We start from the raw sequence: 19,182 nt of genomic DNA, 5'->3' as shown, positions 1-19,182 counted from the left end.
AAATCATAAAACGTCCATGCCCACAATAAAAGTGCAGAATTCAACAGTAATAAAAACAAATCAATGTTGGTGATGAATATTATTTTATGATTATTATTAGCATATGAGACTGCACGTTTTCATAGTTTTTTTTGTCCATATCAATGGTTCCGGTTGTCGTGTGTTTCTTACGGAACACAGTAAGTGACGTACCACAACAAAACACACACGGGTCTCCCACACCATACACTGTATAAGACAACTTTTACAATAATTTTACTATCGTTATTATATAAATAACTGTAATGTTGATGTAATAGTTGGCAAAGACGATTTCGATTAACGCTATATCCTCCATAATCGACAAACAGAAGTTGGCTGCTCAAATGAGTGGAGGGGTGAGTGATCCATAGAGCTGTCACAGTCACAACATATTGAAAAGAAATGCTGTGACAAGATTCTTCTTTTGTTAACACGTGCGTGCTTTGTTTCTTGTTTTAAGGCTGACCTGTTTGGCCAGATGACAGTGTGTGGTTGACTTCATGATGGCTCTGGTCAGGTTAACCTTCAAAACTATCTCCAGGATTCATCATGGATCGTGTTGCCATCGTTTTCAACCCCTGTCATACGATTTTGTGAAAGTTTGTGAAGGACGAAGAGAGGACCCTCCACACTTCTATGTTTCGAGGAGAAATTTATCCATTAAAAATGCGTTATTACCATCATCTAAACTGTGGAGCGCACAAAGTGGAAGACGAGTTTTCAGTTTATCAGCTGCCTCTATTGTGAACTCTGCACCTGCCCCTGTTCAACCATATTTACGTTTAATGAGACTGGACAAACCAATAGGTCTGTATATCACTTTTTGACAGGCTATTTTTTAATTTAGCTGATTGGTTTTGTACAGGTTGGTTGTTTTTGTTTTCTAGGGACATGGCTGCTGTATCTTCCATGTACTTGGAGTATTGCGCTGGCTTCTGACCCAGGATGCCTTCCACACTTGGGCATGCTCACTTTATTTGGGACAGGGGCACTACTAATGAGAGGGGCAGGCTGTACCATCAATGATATGTGGGATAAAGACTTTGATAAGAAGGTATGGTGTTTTTTACAGTATATAATTATCATAGACTTTTGCTGAATTTCTAAACAATCATTAAAGCAGTTTGTTTTGTTGCAGGTGTCACGGACAGCAACAAGACCTATTGCCTCAGGGGAGATATCTCGGTTTCAGGCACTTGTCTTTCTAGGCGGTCAGCTTTCTCTTGCTCTTGGGGTTCTTTTGTGTCTTAACAATTACAGGTACAATTTATCTTGGAAATTTGGCTAATCTGGAAACATGGTACTTACCCCTTGACCAAGTACCTATTTATTTTGCATTAATTTCTGTTTGTACAGTATAGTTCTTGGTGCTGCCTCCTTGGGCCTTGTGGTCACCTACCCATTAATGAAGAGAATCACATATTGGCCACAGTTGGTATTAGGTACATATGTTCATTATACACATAATGCTCTAATTTTTTTCTTCAAATGCAACAATTTCTCACTTTTCTGTTCTTTTAAGGTCTCACCTTCAACTGGGGAGCACTGCTTGGTTGGTCTGCTATTAAAGGCTCATGTGATTGGTCAGTTTGTCTCCCGCTTTATTTCTCAGGAGTGATGTGGACACTGATATACGACACCATATATGCTCACCAGGTAATTATAGGCTCTTAATTCTCTTCATCTACCAAATCTAACAAGCTGCTGAATGAAAAAAGACAAAAATGCATGTATTTGTTGAGGCACTATATTTATTATTCATCTGTATTCTGTAGGACAAAGATGATGACATTAAAGTCGGAGTCAGATCCACTGCGCTAAAGTTCCAGAATCAAACCAAGCCTTGGCTCAGTGGCTTTGCAGTCGCTATGATTTCTGGCCTGGCTGTGACAGGGATCAATGCAGAACAGACTCTTCCTTATTATGCTGTACTGTCGACTGTGGCCATTCACTTAGCCTACCAGGTAACTGCAATTCTGCCTATAACTACCATGTACAACATATTTGCTATGTAACAACACTGATATTCACTCTGTATGTCTATAGATATATACACTTGACATCAACAAACCAGAGGACTGTTGGAAGAAGTTTGTGTCTAATAGAAACATTGGACTTCTGTTGTTTTTGGGCATTCTAACAGGCAATTTATGGAAATAAGATATGTTAAGTATGTGCTGTATATAATACAAACATTTTAACATTTTAATTAAAGTTTTATCTCGGACAATTATAAATCCTCTTTACATGTTTTCCTTTTCATATTTTTGACATGAGCACAGTTTCAAAGCCTGATAACCCTAAATTCTACTATAATTACAATGCAGGTGATTATAATTTGAGTAGTAATCCAACTCAAAGAAACACATATGGCTTTCATCCAAGCTGCTGAAAGTTTTGGCAACCAGTTTCTCTGAATGTATTGGTCTACATTTACAGTTGCTGCCCAAATTGAAAAGCCTATACAGTGACCTACCCGCAGCCCATGCCACCACAATGAAAAGCCAAAAGTTAACGGCAAAGGAAAATATTTGCATCTCTTATAAACCAGTCTACGCAACCAATTTGCGGTAGTTGCATTCCATCTTCGAGCAAACTCAGATATACAAACTGAAGACTCAGTTACCCAAAAGCCCCCATCAGATAGTCCACTCCAGTCTGTGCAGCCAGCTTTTGTCCCACAAAACCCAAGTCCAGCAGCATTATTAAGACATTCACTTATCTGCCAATGAGCATAATAATGCAATCTTAAAACCATTGCAATTGCCCACATGCTAATGACCCCATAGATTAAGTTTGAATTGTATGTATAATTTACAATTAGCAGAAAACTGTATCTTAGATATTCTAGTAAAAACACCTGCACTAATTTAACACTGACTACACATGATGGATTTGGTGGTGGATTTACATCAATTCCTTCAATAAATGAAACAAAATGAGCAAATATGCACAAAGGTCCACCCAGTAAAGCTGTGAAATTAAGAATATAGCTGATGACCGGAAGAAGCACTTCATAGCTTTCACTCAGGGATAAACCGTTTAGGGACAGTGTAAGTCTTCTATCTTGGATATCCATAGAGACTGAGGTAACTCTCTGTGTGATTAGCATCAATGAAGACGCAGCCAACACCAGCCTGCAATAACAGAATATACTGTTGAGTCATTACAACACTGCTTTCTTCAAATATACAACTTTAACATTGCAGTGATAAATCTGAACACCAGGAGGCGTACATTATACATTACATGCTATAATAACACACCTCAAGTTGAAAAGCTGTGGCTGGTAGAATTCCTCGTACTGTAGAAAGATGTGGCAGAGTGTTTGCCATAACATTTGGACTCCAAACACCCATTTGTGAATGGAGCGATGATCCACGGTGCAAACAAGCACAACAAAAATGAAGACTGAAGTAAACAGCAGAATACTATAAATTCCCATTGTGATCACTGCCAGGATAAATCCTCCAATGCACATGTACAAGTACCTGTCGGGAGTGATAAAAAAATAAAAAATAGAAAATTACAGTTCTCTTTGAAAGAAACTATGCTCTACACACCTGCATCTCAAGGATAGAAAGCCAAATGTTGCTAGAAAGTAAAATAAAAATCCAAAAGGGATAGAAAAGCATTGCTGCAACAACAGTTGATGTTCATCCCAGAACCAGTTCAGCCAAGACATTTTGTCTGTGCAGTCTGCTGTTGCACTGTGCACTGGATGTGTTTTTTATGCCAGATGTATCCTCTGATAACACTAAACACACTGTGTGTTAAGTTGCCGATACACCACATGGTAACTGGGTTACAGCAAATATTTTTCACTTCATATTTTAGCAGCTTTGGAAACAAACAGTGTTTTACTGTTGCCTGTTTACTCTGTGTAATATCTGAATGCTTATCTTTGAATAAAGGCTGAGACAACGGCATGTGTATGTTTCTACAATCAATACTAACCCCCATTAATAATTTTGCGTGTGTACGTGTGGTATCTCGTGTTTGCTGCAGGCTGAGGTGCAGCCCATGTGCAGGGTAAAATAACAGTCAGGTCTATGAATAATGTAAATGGGATTAGCAGGTTATTTTCAGCTTCCAAACCAATCTGGGATAGAAGTCAGAAAAAACAAAAACAAAACAAACTGCTCTATCAAAGCATCTCAGAACCCCAACCAGAACATAATTATGTTTTTATTACATAGTCAGATAAAATCCCATGTCCCATGCAACCAAAACATTTTATTTATTCATTTGTTTCCTTGAAAGAAACACAAATCTTCAAATGATGAAAGACCTATTCACTATTCAGGATTTTACCAAACCAAATAAATGAGCAAACAAATTATAAACTGTGGAATTTAAGCTTGATGTTGAATAAAGTTGTTGGGGCATTGTCTGACGTTCATAGACTTTTTAATAGTTAGTACCTGGGCCTTTGGGTGTTCACCTCTGTCACCAGTGATCCACAGTTTGGAATTAAACTTCTCTCGTGGATTTATAAAATTACAGGTGTTTTAATTGCTTAAAATAAACTTTGCAGTGTTACAGAGAGCAATGTTGCTTCTCCACAGATCTGACCCGTGGAGAGGGATAATTGTAATACCATGGAAATTTCCAGACAAAATAATGTACCCATGGAGATGAACAAGAGGTCCACCCTCCACAGAAAAATGATGTAGTGCACGTGCTCTTAAAGGTGTCTGGACAAAGGTATTTATCTGATGGGACAATGCATTTTAAAGGACAGACATGATACAACATGAATGTAAACACACGGGATTAAAGGCTATTTCCATTGGTTGTCCCAGAGGGCTGGGGTCACAAAAGGCCCAAACAAATAAAATATTGCACAATCCATTCCTAACACACTCTCCATTATTTCACAACCTTCATATTTTGCTCATACAAATATGTCTCAATAGAAAATCTAGGTTGACCATAACCAGTTTTTCATTTGAGCTTTAAAAGAACAGTACGTGGGACATTCTTTCTACTACACTAAACTATTCCACAGGTTCCCACCCTGGACAGATACATTCTGACCAAAGCTGGGCCGTCTGTGGGGGTCACAGTTCACCTCTGGTGGCAACTCATGTGGTCTTTGTTAAATTGTCTTTATATTTAATGTCCTCCTTTAGCAGTGGTGGTGTGATGTTTGTTTTTAGTCATGTATTTTTAGGCCTCTTTTATAGAGGTTTTCAATGGTTTTAAGTGTTGTGGGGCGAGAGACCAAGTGGTTAAACGATAGTCTATGTGAGAGATAATCATAAAATAGAAATAATTTTTAGCAGCTCTCATGTTTAAGTCTTTCATGTTGAGTAACACAGCAAGGCCAGTTATGCCACTTGGACTGGTGATACTGGGGCCCCATCCTGGAGCCAAGCCTGGGGTGGGTTCTCGACAGTTGAGCGCCTGGGGTGAAGGGGGGGCCTTGTGGGACTCCTGAGGCAGCCGACAAGTACTGGCAGGCCAAGCGTGAAGCAGCATGTGCGGTCGATTTACTTCAGTCTACGTTCCTGCCCTCACCTATGGTCATGAGCTCTGGGTAATGACCGAAAGGACAAGGTCGCGGATACAAGCGGCTGAAATGGGTTTCCTCTGCAGGGATAGGGTGAGGAGCTCGGTCACACGGAGGAGCTCGGAGTAGAGCCGCTGCTCATCCATGTCCAGAGGAGCCACTTGAGGTGGCTCGGGCATCTGTTCCTGCTGCCTCCTGGTTGCCCCCCTAGGGAGGTGTTCAGGGCATGTCCCACCGGAAGGAGGCCCAGGACACGCTGTAAGGACTATGTCTCTCTGGCCTGGGAACACCTTGGGGTCCCACTGGAGGAGCTGGAGGACGTGAGGGAAGTCTAGGAGTGCTGCTTAGACTGTTGCCCCCGCGACCCGGCCCCGAATAAACGGAAGAAAACGGATGGATTTTTAAGTTGTTCTGCATTTGAAAAAGTTCAGATTATTGAACTGGTTTACCTGGGACACTTCTTTTAAAATCAGTTATGTTCAGACAATAAAGCAGCTGTGAGGTCATCAGAGGCTTGAGAACAGAAATTGGTTTCTCACTGAAATCAATTTCTAAATTTAGTCCTAACCTATTTACTGCTGGGACTCTCAGATCCTGAGCGTGGTCCAGGTCCACACACCTGACTCTGGACTCTCTCCAGGGCACGTGAGTAAAGTTTCGCAGCTGTCTGACCGGGGCTCGTCAGCGCGTCACCGCGGGCCTCGCCTCTGATTGGCTGGAGTTTGAGCCACTGTGGGGCCGTATAAAATGTGCAGTTTGGAGTTGGAGTTGGCAGAGAGAAGCGCATTCGTGTCACCAGGGAAATAAACTCGGCTAACGAGTGTGGGAAGGGAGCTGCCTTCACCAATTTGAGCACAATTGTCGTTAGGAAGTGATTTAAAGATGCAGAGTTGTGCCAAGTCCTGGGGTATGTTCCTGGCCAAGTGCGTGAATCCCAGAGCACCGTGTAGGCATCTGAGCAGGAGCCGCGTGGTTTGGAAACTCCAGAGCAGGATGGGCAACAGTGGGGCATCCCTGACTTCAGCAACCCGGGGTCTGAGGACGTCTGCTGCCCTCTGCTCCAGACAGATAGAGAGGATACTGCCCAGACATGACGATTTTGCAGAAAGGCACATTGGTCCAGGTGAGCGGGAGAAGAGAGAGATGTTGGACACCCTGGAACTCGAGGTATGAGCTGCGTTAAACACTTTGTCTCTTATTTATCCTACTCCACTGCTGCATCTTTTTTTTTTGCTTTGTTCTCTTCTTTTTTTTTAGTCTGTTGATCAGCTGATAGAAAACACAGTCCCATCTTCCATCCGCATTCACCGCAGTCTGAAAATGGATGATCCCATTTGTAAGTTTATTCCCTAAAACATCCTAAAACTCATCACCTCTGTTCTGTCAAACATCTCAGAAAATGCAGTTTAAGATGGAGCAGCTCATAAAACAACACATTTCATGAAGTTGGCCTGTGTAAATGATGTTATTCACAGATTTCATAACCACAATTCCAGCCAAGTGCGCGTCTGAAATGTAGGTTGAGCCTCCTCTTTGTGCGCGCTCTGGCTGCGTTAAGTCTTCCTTTGAACATATTTGGAGTTGTTTTTGCAAAGCGGCACCAATCTCCCGATGCTCATAGGATGATAACTGGAGTGTAACGTTTTGCCCTGAGCTCCAGTCCCAAGTCCAGTTCAATCTGGTTCCAACGTCCACATTACATCACAGCAGAGGGGGTTCCTAATAAGGTGCCCTGTGCGCGCTTCTGCTGTGGAGGATTTACATGGATGTGTTTTATTATTATGTCCTGCTCTACAACCCCCCACGGCTATAGAAAAATGCCCTGTGACACATCAATAATCTGAAATGGGCTTATTCAGTGTTTTATGCATCAATTTAGGACTATAGGGGAAAAAAAAGAAAACGCATGACACTTGAATGTAATGTCTGATATTCACACATCTCCAAATGCAAACACAATGCATCATATAGTCACACGTCCTGCTGTTCTGTTGTGTTCAGTCAGTTCAGTCATTGCTTCATGCACTGTTTACATTGACAGACATATCCACATTGTTGACAAATGCCTGACTTTTTGCAACAACTTGTAATTTACTACGCTCGACAGTAATCTCATGGCGTTAGGACCCCCAATGTAGTGTTTTCCACCTAAAAAAGTTAAGATTAAGTACAACATTGTGTAAATACGACTGACAGAATGAGTTTTCCGTGACTTATCTACTGTAAAACGTGTTGAGACTCACGAAATATGCAGGAGTGTTTTGAGGGAAGAGCCTACCTATGGTATGGACTTGAGTTTTCTTAAGTAATCACAGGCTGTAGGCTACACCTCAACCGGTTTTTTAGTGCAGTAGAAACATCTAATTGGCTTGTCACGATTTGAAGCTGAATTTATTGCATCTTTCTTTATAATCAAACGCTGTAGGCTTTTGCACTGAACCGGTTTTTAGTACATTAGCAACAACTTATAACAACTGATGGGCCTGTCACCATAACATGTTTTGAAGCAGAATCTATTCCTACAGAAGAATATTGTGATTTACGATAATATTGTAACTACTTTATGCCAGTGTCACAAAGTAAGGTTTAAAAAATCATTTTAAATCTACAGAATCATTAAAAGACACAAGTTTTAACATATAAATGGCAGAATGAAGTAATGATTTAGCAACTGAAGTTACTTATTCTACCCTCTACACCTCAAATCGTGCGGTATTAGATAAAAATGTCAAAAATCTCCCCACTATTGCAAAGAAATTGTGCACACGAAACATATTGAGCCCCAGAATCTCTTGTTCCAGGTTTCATATGTTGAACGATAAGTTGATATAGTAATTGTCGTGACTCCAAAAACGATTATTTATCTCTACAATGATCCACATTTTGCTATTCAACAAATTACACTGAAGGAACTAACTGAGGCTCTGCTGCTTTTCTGCTTGTTCAGCTTTGGAGAGCTTTGGTTTGAAAAGCCAGCTCGGGATTCTCTCTTTAACAATAGACCTCCTGGATGGCTCTAAAACCGCATTGAATACGTCTTTTTACCTCACTTTAGTGCCCAGGATTCTATGAGAGAACCCCAAAATAACACAAATTGACACAACTGAACATGTGGGTGTATCTTTCAATGATTAACATAAAGTTTATACATGTAACAAAGGACCATTGTTTTGATATGATTTATTTTAGATCGCAGTGGCTATAAAAGTGCAATGCTTCTAACTAAGCAAAAGTCTCAGTCAACCCCCCTCGTCTGGAAATGCATTTCGCGTTCCCAAAACTGGAGTAGTCAGGGCCCATGGTTCAGCGGGATTGCATTGTCCATTCCTTGGAGTTGCTAGGCAGTGAAAGCAGCCACTGGAATCTGGTCGTTGTGAATTAGCTGAGCTCCCAGTAACAGGGCCAAATGTGAAATCACCATTTACCGTCACAGACAGCTGGGCAGATGTGTTTTGGTTGCACAAAGTGAACACATGTACACAAGTTAAAGACCTGTTTCTATGGCTTAATTTTATTACACTTTTTATCCTTGTTTTGTTCCGTGTTTGCCTCGAGTGTTTAAATGTTTTAGCCCATGTTATGTTCATGTCCTTCTTTTGTTACTACTAAACTAATGCCTTTCATTTAGGTGAGAATGAAGTTCTGGATACTTTACAGAAGATTGCTGCAAAAAACAAGGTTTGGCGTTCGTACATTGGAATGGGCTACTACAACTGCTCAGTCCCTCCTCCAATTCAACGTAACCTCCTGGAGAACGCCGGATGGTGAGCGCTCTTAAATCAACTTTCACTAAAAGAAACCGCAAGCAGATTTGGAAGCTTGGGTTTCTCATTTACAGTTAATGAACCTGTGAATGTCGTGGTTTTGTTCTTGTGACTCTGGGGAGGCCTGTCTTGTGAGCTCTGTTAATCGTCCTTTCTACAGACTTTTGTTGACTGACTTTACCTTTAATTTAACTGAGACCAGGCCTTTGATAATTGTGTAATCCATACCATGCTTCAGGTTATTTTCTATAAATGCCTCTGAACTTGTTTTAGGGTGACACAGTACACGCCCTATCAACCTGAGGTCTCCCAAGGACGTCTCGAGTCCCTCCTTAACTACCAGACCATGATCTGTGACATTACTGCGATGCCTGTGGCTAATGCATCTTTACTGGACGAAGGCACCGCTGCTGCTGAGGCAATGCAGCTCTGCCACAGGTAACTTCAGCCCAAAGCACTAATTAAGAGTATGAAGCTTGCACATGACCAACGCTTTGTTTATATTTTGCAGGCAGAATAAAAAAAGGACATTTTACATTGACCCGCGATGCCACCCTCAGACTATTGCAGTGGTGGAGACGAGAGCCAAGTACGAAGAAGAATGACATGGATTAGAATCATTGTTGTTATTGTTCGTTTTTAATTTAATTTTTTAAATTTCTTCAGTTATATTGGCGTAAAAACTGTGCTAAAACTTCCACATGAGATGGACTTTTCCGGGAAGGACGTGAGTGGCGTGCTTTTCCAATATCCAGACACTGATGGTCGAGTGGAGGACTTCACCGCTCTCGTGGACAGGGCTCACAAAGCAGGGGTAAGCTTTTATTTACCATCATTATTTAGGTTTTGACTTGTTGTATTGAGATTTTAAAGTCTTTCTTATTCTGTAAAGCACTTTGACTTTGAATAACTTTGTATGAATTGTGCTATAGAAATAAACCTGCTTTGTCTATGTTGAAAGAAGCGTGGAGAAAATGTTTTGTTGTGGAGTATATCTAGACACACGTGGATGTTTTGTTTCTGATCCAGGCCCTGGCGTGCTGTGCTACAGACCTCCTCGCTCTGTGTGTTTTGCGTCCTCCTGGAGAGATTGGAATCGACATCGCGCTGGGCAGCTCTCAGAGATTTGGGGTTCCTCTTTGCTACGGCGGTCCACACGCCGCCTTCTTTGCCGTTAAAGACAACCTAGTGCGGATGATGCCTGGCAGAATGGTCGGCGTAACCAGGTAATGTACAACCCACAGTGTAAATGTCCACAAAAACGGCCTCACGGGACTTTGTAAAATGATGATTTGTAGCTTCATGCCAGCAGATTAAAAGATTAGTGGATAAAGGAAGGAATGGTGATGTAAATATATTTAACCTAGATTTTGAACATGTCTGATGTCTGGCATTAGCTGACCTCAAAATCATCTGTAAAATCTTTCATAGTACACGGGGTATTTTTACATAAACACAACATAAATACAAAAACTGAAAGTTACAAATGTAAGTGTGCTTCTATGAAACCCGGATGACCTTTAGAGGGCGGTGGTGGGAGCGCTGAATAACTCTCTGTGCAGCATTCAGTGCTTCCAACGCAGCTCTCTGGCTCTCGGGATGAAATTGAATTTATCTTTATTTGATTTCTGGAGTTATCAGATAATTGAAACATCATATTATTTCTGATGTGAGGAATCTGATTTCTTTCATAGTTCACATCTGTGCCAGTTTTGACAAGAAAAATTATTCAAAAAACACTTGAATATGACAAAAGGATCATTTTAGTCATTTTAAAATTCATTGTACTTCCAAATAACAAAAAACATTTACTCTGAAAAAAGATGTTATTCCTCTTGAACATGTAAATGCAAAGCAATAATCAGATGTTATTATTGTGTTCTAAATATTCGTGTTATCTGATTTTTATGCCCGTGTAAATGTGTCATTGTCTTGTGGTTTTAGGGATGCTGCTGGTAAAGAGGTGTATCGTCTCGCTCTTCAGACCAGGGAGCAGCACATTCGCAGGGACAAAGCCACAAGCAACATCTGCACTGCACAGGCATGGTCACTATCACTTTAATCAAACCAGTTAAATGTTCAAAATGGGCAAGTAACATGGTAATTTTAGTTCTGTTACAATCAGATTAATGTTGTTTTTTTCTGCTCACCTCTAAGGCTCTGCTGGCCAACATGGCTGCGATGTACGCCCTGTACCACGGACCTCAGGGCCTCAAACACATCGCAGAGAGGACTCATAACGCCACATTGATCTTGGCTGAAGGTAAAAATGATCACTTTTGCATTGCATTGTTTACCTTTTGTTTTGGAAGTTGAATTGTTTCATTTTATGTGACTTCAGGGTTGAAAAGGGCAGGACACAGGTTGCACAGTGACATGTTCTTTGATACACTGAAGATCAACTGTGGAGTGGCAGCCAAAGACATCCTGGAGCGAGCGGAGCAGAGGGAAATAAACCTCAGGCTCTACAGCGAAGGAGTGGTGAGTCCGTCCTGTAATGTCGGAGTTTAGAAACACATAAGCAAATGTCCCATGGGTGGAAATGTGCCCTTTTGCATTCAGATTCAGAAATTGTGTGGAGGATTGTTCCATTTGCGTCGGTGGGTGGAGAAAGACGGAGCTGTTCTGCCGCTCTTTGACCAGACACACTCCAGTCCTGTCTCCAAATCTAAATGACCCGTGTACATGACATCAAGAGTGCCAGTATAATAAGTGAAGGGCGATATATTTTGGTGTAGTTTATCTTGGGCTCGCTGCCAACTGTAAAAGTCTCTGTACAACCTCTGAAACAGAAACTTCACAGGTTGAAGCTTTTGTGATGATTAGTCAGAAGGACCTTGCAACCTTATATCAGTGAAAACTCTGTAAATGCTATATTTAACTTTGCTCTAATCGTAAAAGATAAGTTTGAAATTGTGTCATCGTTTTTCTGAGTGGTTTGCATTTTTGTATCAGTTTGAAGACGCTGCACGTTTCTGAAAACTGCGTTCGGGCAATCCATTAACGTATCTCGTAAAATAAAAACGGTCGTATAAATTCTGAAGAGGAAACATTTTGGTGTTATACAAGAAATTACACACAGCATTTATTTCTGCTCATTTGCTTTTGGAATTAATTTCTAATGCTCCATCTTTACAGTTGGGAGTCTCTCTGGATGAAACCGTGACTGAGAGAGACTTGGACGATCTGCTCTGGGTGTTCGGCTGTGAATCATCGGCTGTGAGTAAATTAAACCACTGGACGCTGCTTCGTTTGAATATTAAACGTTGCATTCATACAAAGTGAACATTTTAGGAGCTGATTGCTGAGAAAATGGGGGAGAGGGTCAAAGGAATCTTGGGAAGTCCTTTCAAAAGAACCAGCAAGTATCTGCTGCACCAGGTCTTTAATAGGTGCGTGTGTTTTTATTTTCTCTGAACAGCACAAAGTAAATGAGCCTTTAGTTTGTCACAGATGCACTTTTCTCCTCTTTCTCTTCCCTGTCTATCCTATTTAAGTGAGAAGGCATTTCCTGTTGTGCAATAGTCACATGCTGTACCTTGTTTTAGTCGACTTTTATTTTGCGTACAGTATATTGTTGTTAATTGTGGCTTAATAATAAAGGAATGAGACCACAACTTAAACTTGACTGAAAATGAGTGAACTTAGATTTAGTCGTCTGCTCATAACTGCTGTTCTATATTTTTGTTTTTCTAAGTAAATTATGTAGGCTATACAACTACTACATATGTACAAACAGCATTTTTAATGGGCCTATTCATTTCCTGACGTTGCGTAATCCTTTCATGCCGCCAAATTTAGTGTCTTTATCTTTATTGCAGTTATAAATTCAGACTTATCATGTTCAACAACACGTTTATGCTTCAGCTGTTCCCGCGATGTATCGTGATCCTGAAAATTCCTTTGATTTACTGCTATTGTACAGTAGAGTCGAGTGTCACTGTGCAGAAACTACTGAATCACTACAATAAAAAGCTGTTGATATTGATTTGTTTACCGTTTTCAGTTACCACTCTGAGACAAACATCGTACGATACATGAAACGCCTGGAGAACAAGGACATTTCTCTGGTGCACAGCATGATACCCCTGGTCAGTGAGTCTAGTTTATACAAACCACTAAACGGTCAATGTCATCATAATAATTAATATAATGCTGTTTTTTTTAAGGGGTCCTGCACCATGAAGCTAAACAGTTCATCAGAGCTCATGGTGAGTACACAGAAGAAACTGACGATATAACGGACACTGGACAAAATGGTTTTCACCCTAATAGTGCAGTTTCAGATTTTTATAGGTCTTGTTATTATAAGTTCTGCTTCCATTCAAAAATCTCTGTCATTATAAGTTTTTTCATCCTCTGCAATGCCTTCAGTCAATGGTCAAGCTTCTCCCTATATATTATGTTTATGTTTATCTATATTTTATATGTATGACACATGTGGGATTGCAGTGAACAAAAGATAAACTCAAAATAACTCCAAATTGTTTTAGATTTTAAAAATGTCCATCCTTTGCTTTGATCACTGCTTTGCACAAGGCTCAGCTCTGAAGTGAAAACCATTTTATTTTTTTTTAACTACATAATTCCATTTATCTTGCGTCGTATGTTTAATGTTTTCTGAATCTATGTAAAATGTAGAGCATGAAAGATTGTGTCCTATTTCCACCAGTAAAGACGGTGCACTTTAAGTTACTCTGTGCTCTAAAGGAAAGCGCTACTGAATAAATGTTAAATGTTTTTGATGAATGGGAGATTTTCTTTTTCCCTTCAGCCCATCACGTGGAGAGAGTTTGCCAACATTCACCCGTTTGTACCACTGGATCAGGCGGAAGGTTATCAGAAACTCTTTAGACAACTGGAGCGTGACCTTTGTGAAGTCACGGGCTACGACAAAATCTCATTCCAGCCAAACAGGTAAATGCTGTTAGTGTCACGGATGATAATCAAGTCAATTCATCATATTTCACACGACACTGTATCAGAATAAAACTTTCACTTCATAAGAGGCTGACGTTTGATTGTTACATGTGTAAACTAAGAGGTTAAGACTAAAATGGTAAAAAGGTTTAGCCTGTTAGATGCAATTTCACTTTTTATCAGCATCTGTGGGTTTATGAATGTCACATTGTGTTACATTGGCCCACACTTATCATACAGTGTGTTTAACCCCGTCTTTTTCTCCTCTTTTTGTAATGTCATTAGCTGGTCTTTGAACTAAGTGTATATGAAATTAAAAAAATAGTGTTTTCCTTGTTTTTCAGTGGTGCTCAGGGAGAATATGCTGGTCTAGCTGCAATCAAAGCATATCTAAACTCAAAAGGAGAAAGCTCCAGAACTGTAAGTGACATCTCTATAAAGTCATACATTTATGTTTGCAGTCGAGAATCAAGAAATCCACAATAAATACCAAAAGTTGCATAATTTGTCCAGCTTCAGATGATCACTGACATGACAGATTGTTTTTTCTAGCATTAAAATAGTTCCTGTGTTGAGTGCTGACATGCAGCAGTCTGACATAGATAAGCTCTAATAGATTAAAAACGGCCGACACCTGTATTTTCCTGCGCTCTGTTGTAATGGCTCTGTTACAGATGCCGTAGATAGTGAACTGATCCTTTGAAACAGTCAAGGTCCAAACTGACAAGTTTGTGCAAACACAAGTCTGCAGACTCTATGATCCACAATAGGCTTCCTGCCTCCAAGGTGCCATATTTGGTGGTTTAAGACTTTGACAGCCACAAGGCATTTGACCCAGTTGGTAAAGGGCAAATCAATTAATGACCAGTGCAGGTTACATATTAGTCTCTGGTGGGCGGTGGCCAGATAAAATTTTATCCTGTAAAGATGGGGTCAAGAGTCTAGGTATATTTAGTTAAGCTAAAGTGGCCTTCAGGTAATACATGTTTAAAGTCTTTGTTAATTAGTTGATCTGTTCACTGTATTTGTAAAACTAAAGTTGACACAACATCCACTGTCCTGACACAGACACATGCAAGGGGCTGGATGAAGAAATCTTTTTCTTTAGTTTAATCACAAATAAAAATATATCATTATTATATATTTTTCCAGGTTTGTCTCATCCCTAAATCTGCACATGGCACTAACCCGGCCAGTGCTCAGATGGCAGGGATGAAGGTGCAGGTGGTGGAGGTGGACAAAGATGGAAACATTGACCTTGCACACCTCAAAGCTCTGGTGACGCTCACATTATTCATCTTCATATTTGAAATAATTGATGCGGTGACATATGATAAATAAAATAAATGTTAATCTTACAGGTCGATAAACACAAAACAAACCTGGCAGCCATGATGATCACCTACCCATCCACTTTTGGTGTGTTTGAAGAGCACATTGGCGACGTGTGTGAGCTGATTCATCAGAATGGAGGCCAGGTGTATCTTGACGGTGCAAACATGAATGCCCAGGTACGTCTGCATGGAACTATAATTTAGTTTGGTAGATAACTATAATTTAAGTGTGAAGCTGTTATCACTTAAACAGAAAACATAAATGTTTGAGCTAAGAACATCATTTACAGACTGTGTAAAGTCTCCAGATTTCACTTCATTGTTCAACTGTTAAATATATTTTTTATATCTTTTTAAAATGTTGGTGAGGCTAATGCACAGAAGAAACTGCCCTTGTATTGTTTAGGTGGGCCTGTGTCGTCCTGGAGATTATGGCTCTGATGTGTCTCATCTGAATCTGCACAAAACCTTCTGCATCCCTCACGGAGGAGGAGGACCTGGCATGGGGCCCATTGGAGTGTAGGTCTTCATCTACTCTCTGCATAGATTTACAGCGGGAATCTACTTAAGTAATTGCTTTAAATAAATTTAATTTGCCTCCAAGTGCAAACTCAGGCAGTATTTAGCAGAAAGATGTTATTTATTTCATAGTTTAGTTTGAAATGACATACTCTTTGCTGCTTATTTTGCAGAAAGGCCCACCTCGCTCCTTTTCTGCCAAGCCATCCAGTTGTTTCCATGCACTCTGTGAACAGCAGCAGCTCCCTGGGCACGATCAGCGCTGCTCCATGGGGTTCAAGTGCAATTTTACCCATCTCTTGGGCCTACATCAAGGTCAGATCACATTCATTTAATCATTTTTCATTTTATTTTTATCCATGCACACAGTATTTAAATGATATTTATCTGTACCGCTGCTTGGCTGCTAACATTTAGATGATGGGATCCAAAGGACTGGTCCACTCCACAGAGGTGGCCATCCTCAACGCCAACTACATGGCCAAGAGGCTGGAGGGGCCGTACAAGATCCTCTTCAAGGGCAGGAAAGGTACAGAAATGAAGTTACTGACTTATAAAGATGGTTATAGGTGTCATCCGTATTATTAAAGAAGTGTCTTATTGTGTTTACACAGGTTTTGTAGCTCATGAGTTCATCCTGGATGTGAGACCCTTCAAGAAAAGTGCAAATATTGAAGCGGTTGATGTGGCCAAACGGTTACAGGATTATGGTGAGTTGAGATATTTCATATGATACTACGTTTACTTTGTTTGTTGTACTTATGCATTAGAATACCATGCTTCTGTATTACTAGTTGTTTTCCTTCTGTCGTCAAGGTTTCCACGCCCCCACGATGTCCTGGCCGGTGGCGGGGACCCTCATGATCGAGCCCACAGAGTCTGAGGACAAAGCGGAGATGGATCGATTCTGTGACGCTCTGCTTGCGATTCGGCAGGAGATCGCAGATATTGAGGAAGGAAGGATGGATTCACGGATCAACCCTCTCAAAGTAAGTCTGAAAATGAATTCCCAAATGTACTGATGAAATTTGTTGGTCTTTTATTCTGAAATGTTCCTCTTTGTGTGTTCAGATGTCCCCTCATTCTCTGGCCTGCATCACCGCCTCCAACTGGGACAGGCCATACTCCAGAGAATTTGCTGCGTTCCCTTTGGTAGGTTTGCCTTTTGTCTTTAATTTGACTGTCTGTATTTAAAGGGCTGGTCTTCCATTAAAAATATCGTGTTTGTCGCCCTCTAGTGGTGAGAACTTGGTAACATGTAACTGGTGCACATGAAATGCACTTACACAATGCACCAAATTATAAAAGTGCAGCTGAAAGTTCTTATTAACAAAAACAATTAGCTCTGCACTGTCCCTCAGACTGTTGTGTAACATTTCCCCCTTTTTTCACAGCCCTACATTAAGCCTGAAACCAAATTTTGGCCCTCCATCTCGAGGATTGATGACATCTACGGTGATCAGCATTTGGTGTGCACGTGCCCACCGATGGAGGCGTACGAGTCTCCATATGAGGAAAAACGGGCCTCCTCATAGACGAGCTTCGGTCTGAGAGATCAGGGCTCTCGCAGAACGCCCACACACTTTAAAAACACCAAAAGTCACAATGTGATAACTGGAAAATAGTCCTCTCGTCTTGAAAAGCAGGGTTATTTTTAAACATTTCATCTCGGAGCCTGTGCAAAGAGCAGCTAGAGTTGATGCACAAAAGCACTTCATTTGTTGAAATTGTTGGGTGACATGTTTAATGTCTGAGGTGGACACTAGACTGGGTTTGGTCTAATGACACTGACTCTTTAATGGACCAAAAGTGCAGCGCACCCTTCTACTCCTGTACTTTTATTTTCGTTGGGCTTCACACATTAGGCACATGCCCCGGTGCCTCTGTCCTGTAACTGCCTTGACCTGCTGTTTCTACAAATCTCAACATGGACAAATGATATTGACCATTTAAATACTTTTGAAACTTGACATTTGCTGGACATTTAGGCCTAGATGAAAAATAATCTTAATGTAATTTTAAACGCTTTTCTAATCTTGTTTTGTCTGTTGATAATATCTGTATTAAACATTTTGACATTTTAATGTGTGTGCCTGTGTGTGTGTGTGTGCACAAAAACACGTTTCTCCTTTCCTTACACCTTCTCTTTGTCTGTCTCCTCTCCCTCCTTCTCTCGCTTTCTCCCTCATTTCACCCTGTCCTTCTCCCTCTTTCTCTCTCCCTCCCTGCTTCACCCTCCCTCTCTCCTTTCTCCCTCCCTCTTTCTCTCACTTTCTCCCTCCCCATTTCACCATCCCTCCCTCCTTCTCTTCCTCCCATCTTTCTCCCTCCCTACTTCACTCTCCCTCTCTTCTTTCTTTCTCCCTCCCCATTTCACCCTGTCCTTCTCCCTTTCACTCTCTCCCTCCCTGCTTCACCCTCCCTCTCTCCTTCTTTCTTTCTCCCTCCTCTCCCTCTCCATTTCACCCTCCATCCTTCTCCCTCTTTCTCCCTCCTTCACCCTCCCTCTCTCCTTCTTTCTCCCTCCCTCTCTCCTCCTTTCTCCCTCCCTCTTTCTCTCACTTTCTCATTTCACCATCCCTCCCTCCTTCTCTTCCTCCCATATCTCTCTCCCTCTCTCCTTTCTCCTGACTCCCTCTTCTTCCCATCTTTCACCCTCCCTCCCTCTCTCTTTCTCTCCCTCTTTCTTCTATAGCTGGTCACCATTACTATGTTTAGTCGCCCCCTAGTGGTGACCCGCAGTAGCAGTAAAGTTCTTTTGGCTCAGGCTGAAGTGAAACTAATTGGGCAGAACAGGAGCCAGTGAAGCCTTAGGCAACAGTAATTATGGTATTTTCATTTTGTGAATAAGAACATTACAATTCTGTCACTAATTTGTTCTCATGTGTAATGTTACATAACTGCTCTTTACTCTGGAGCAGTGTGTCCTGAGCAGACGATTCCTCCAGAGCAGCTTGTTTTCATGTTAGTTTCAGACGTCCCTTCCTCTGTGACATTTACACAAGGAAAAAAACAATAACAATTAGACTCACAAACCTTTAAAAGATCAAGGGCTGTTCTTTGCTGAGAAGATTAAAATTTTGACCTACTTATTATTAAAACATAATAT

The 19,182-nt window shown here is 40.9% G+C and overlaps 3 protein-coding genes across 4 annotated transcripts; 2 read left to right on the top strand and 1 right to left on the bottom strand.

The window, feature by feature from the left end:
• Positions 1-169: 169 nt before the first annotated feature.
• On the top strand, positions 170-2,253 carry coq2 (coenzyme Q2 4-hydroxybenzoate polyprenyltransferase). Of its 2 annotated transcripts, XM_055224108.1 has the most exons (8): positions 170-377; positions 482-828; positions 909-1,075; positions 1,160-1,281; positions 1,378-1,463; positions 1,544-1,677; positions 1,797-1,985; positions 2,068-2,253. In XM_055224108.1, exons 2-8 carry the CDS (start codon positions 522-524, stop codon positions 2,179-2,181), a joined length of 1,119 nt encoding a protein of 372 aa, XP_055080083.1. In that variant the 5' UTR covers positions 170-377; positions 482-521; the 3' UTR covers positions 2,182-2,253. The 2 variants fall into 2 exon arrangements, with proteins under 2 accessions (XP_055080083.1, XP_055080084.1); XM_055224109.1 differs by lacking the exon at positions 170-377 and having other exon boundaries at positions 749-828; positions 887-1,075; positions 2,068-2,243.
• A 144-nt stretch (positions 2,254-2,397) lies between these two features.
• On the bottom strand, positions 2,398-3,706 carry mboat4 (membrane bound O-acyltransferase domain containing 4). Its single transcript, XM_055224252.1, has 5 exons — positions 3,585-3,706; positions 3,288-3,512; positions 3,072-3,158; positions 2,498-3,041; positions 2,398-2,409 (listed from the first exon to the last, which is right to left on the bottom strand). The coding sequence occupies exons 1-5, from the start codon at positions 3,704-3,706 to the stop codon at positions 2,398-2,400; spliced, it is 990 nt and encodes a 329-aa protein (XP_055080227.1).
• A 2,553-nt stretch (positions 3,707-6,259) lies between these two features.
• gldc (glycine dehydrogenase (decarboxylating)) lies at positions 6,260-18,157 on the top strand. The gene is made up of 25 exons (XM_033972190.2): positions 6,260-6,703; positions 6,794-6,872; positions 9,165-9,300; positions 9,574-9,738; positions 9,812-9,889; positions 9,967-10,114; positions 10,330-10,526; positions 11,245-11,341; positions 11,458-11,563; positions 11,642-11,781; positions 12,439-12,519; positions 12,595-12,692; positions 13,307-13,391; positions 13,470-13,511; positions 14,075-14,217; positions 14,565-14,640; positions 15,373-15,498; positions 15,582-15,731; positions 15,961-16,073; positions 16,247-16,388; positions 16,491-16,602; positions 16,688-16,783; positions 16,890-17,062; positions 17,145-17,225; positions 17,468-18,157. Exons 1-25 carry the CDS (start codon positions 6,419-6,421, stop codon positions 17,606-17,608), a joined length of 3,090 nt encoding a protein of 1,029 aa, XP_033828081.1. The 5' UTR covers positions 6,260-6,418; the 3' UTR covers positions 17,609-18,157.
• The last annotated feature ends 1,025 nt before the right edge of the window (positions 18,158-19,182 follow it).

This window comes from Periophthalmus magnuspinnatus, chromosome 9, assembly GCF_009829125.3.
Source record: "Periophthalmus magnuspinnatus isolate fPerMag1 chromosome 9, fPerMag1.2.pri, whole genome shotgun sequence".
Taxonomy (NCBI): Eukaryota; Metazoa; Chordata; class Actinopteri; order Gobiiformes; family Gobiidae; genus Periophthalmus; species Periophthalmus magnuspinnatus.
The sequence above is the reverse complement of the archived record's forward strand: the minus strand, read 5'-3'. Positions and strand labels throughout refer to the sequence as shown.

Excerpts from the sequence above, each read along its gene's own strand:
- coq2 (XM_055224108.1), top strand. The coding sequence starts at position 522 with ATGATGGCTCTGGTCAGGTTAACCTTCAAAACTATCTCCAGGATTCAT. Across the intron at positions 1,076-1,159 it reads ATAAAGACTTTGATAAGAAG|GTGTCACGGACAGCAACAAG; the intron begins GTATGGTGTTTT and ends GTTTTGTTGCAG. Across the intron at positions 1,986-2,067 it reads CCATTCACTTAGCCTACCAG|ATATATACACTTGACATCAA; the intron begins GTAACTGCAATT and ends GTATGTCTATAG.
- mboat4 (XM_055224252.1), bottom strand. The coding sequence starts at position 3,706 with ATGTCTTGGCTGAACTGGTTCTGGGATGAACATCAACTGTTGTTGCAG. Across the intron at positions 3,513-3,584 it reads TTTCTATCCTTGAGATGCAG|GTACTTGTACATGTGCATTG; the intron begins GTGTGTAGAGCA and ends CACTCCCGACAG. Across the intron at positions 3,042-3,071 it reads CAAGATAGAAGACTTACACT|CTATGAAGTGCTTCTTCCGG; the intron begins GTCCCTAAACGG and ends CCTGAGTGAAAG.
- gldc (XM_033972190.2), top strand. The coding sequence starts at position 6,419 with ATGCAGAGTTGTGCCAAGTCCTGGGGTATGTTCCTGGCCAAGTGCGTG. Across the intron at positions 11,782-12,438 it reads GGCTCTACAGCGAAGGAGTG|TTGGGAGTCTCTCTGGATGA; the intron begins GTGAGTCCGTCC and ends CCATCTTTACAG. Across the intron at positions 12,693-13,306 it reads CTGCACCAGGTCTTTAATAG|TTACCACTCTGAGACAAACA; the intron begins GTGCGTGTGTTT and ends TACCGTTTTCAG.